Source organism: Dendrobium catenatum, unplaced genomic scaffold, assembly GCF_001605985.2.
Source record: "Dendrobium catenatum unplaced genomic scaffold, ASM160598v2 original_scaffold_57228, whole genome shotgun sequence".
Taxonomy (NCBI): Eukaryota; Viridiplantae; Streptophyta; class Magnoliopsida; order Asparagales; family Orchidaceae; genus Dendrobium; species Dendrobium catenatum.
In genome coordinates this window covers 1-1,167 of record NW_021375680.1, presented here as the reverse complement: position 1 = coordinate 1,167, position 1,167 = coordinate 1, and the positions used below count along the sequence as shown (strand labels likewise).

At 33.3% G+C, this 1,167-nt stretch overlaps 1 protein-coding gene across 1 annotated transcript; it reads right to left on the bottom strand.

The window, feature by feature from the left end:
* Window positions 1-79: 79 nt before the first annotated feature.
* Window positions 80-969, bottom strand: LOC110098510 (cysteine-rich receptor-like protein kinase 26; the record flags this gene model as incomplete). Its single annotated transcript, XM_020825368.2, has 4 exons — window positions 80-133; window positions 266-476; window positions 595-731; window positions 841-969. Coding segments are annotated over 4 exons (531 nt in total), but the record flags the coding sequence as incomplete, so codon positions are not given.
* Between the last annotated feature and the right edge of the window lie 198 nt (window positions 970-1,167).

The following is a 1,167-nucleotide window of genomic DNA, read 5'->3' as shown; positions in this document are numbered from 1 at the left end:
ATATTGCTTGCTTTCAGATCTCGATGAATGATTTTTAAACGCGACTCTTCATGAAGATAAAGGAGGCCTCTCCCGATACCTTCTATAATCTTATATCTGGTTTCCCAATCCAATTGTGGTCGCTCATTAGGATCTATAAATTCAATTAATATCAAAAAAAATTCATAGGAACCACAACTGATGAAAGGAGATAAAACCTTGTTCTATTGATTTAATGAATTAAACAGTTTACATTGGTTGGAAGAGAGGTAAAGGACATGCATACCAAATAAGTATTTCTCGAGACTCGTCTTGGGGAGATATTCATAAACAAGCATCATTTCGTTTTCTTCCAAGCAACAACCCAACAATCTCACGAGGTTCTTGTGCTGAAGCTTGGCAACCAAAGCAACCTCATTCTTCATTTCTACAAATCCTTGTGTTGAAGTTCTTGAAAGTCGTTTTACTGCTATCTGTTGTCCATCTTCTAATAAACCCTGAATAAACATTTAACCAAATAGTATTTTTCTATGCGTTGCTTCGAAAAATATAAGTTTATCAAAGTTTAGTTTGTATCAAAACTGCAACAAAAATAATAGTGAAACACTTTCCTACCTTATAAACTGGCCCAAATCCACCTTCTCCCAGCTTATTTTCTTCAGAGAAGTTATTTGTTGCTTTTATAATTGTATCCAGATCAAATAACAAAGATTCAGTATTTCTCATGTTCTTCTCCTTGGGCACAAGGTGGCCTAAAGCAAGTTTTGCTTTCAGTAGAATATATTATCGAAAAACATTATCCTATAAATATAATGAACTAGTTTTAAGTTTTGCCTGTAAAGGAATAGAAGTGATTCTAACCGGTTGGCAGTCTTTTCAGTGCTCTCTTCTTTCTTAATTTCAATAGGACGAAAACACACAACGCCGCCGAGGCTAAAGCAATCGGAAGGGCAATGATAAGAATCTTTTTTACAGTGTTGCTGCTTTTCGCTGGACAAATTAAAATCGAACATGCAGAAAGTATTAAATTCTGATTTCATCATCTTTTTTTTTTTTAAATCTAGGAATTAAGAGATTAAATCTCGACTATAATTTGTATGGAAAAAATAATTTGATTCGACTCAAGTTGAGATCATAATGACTTAACCTAGGTGTTTAAATAAGTCGAGTTCTTTTTTAATTTATACT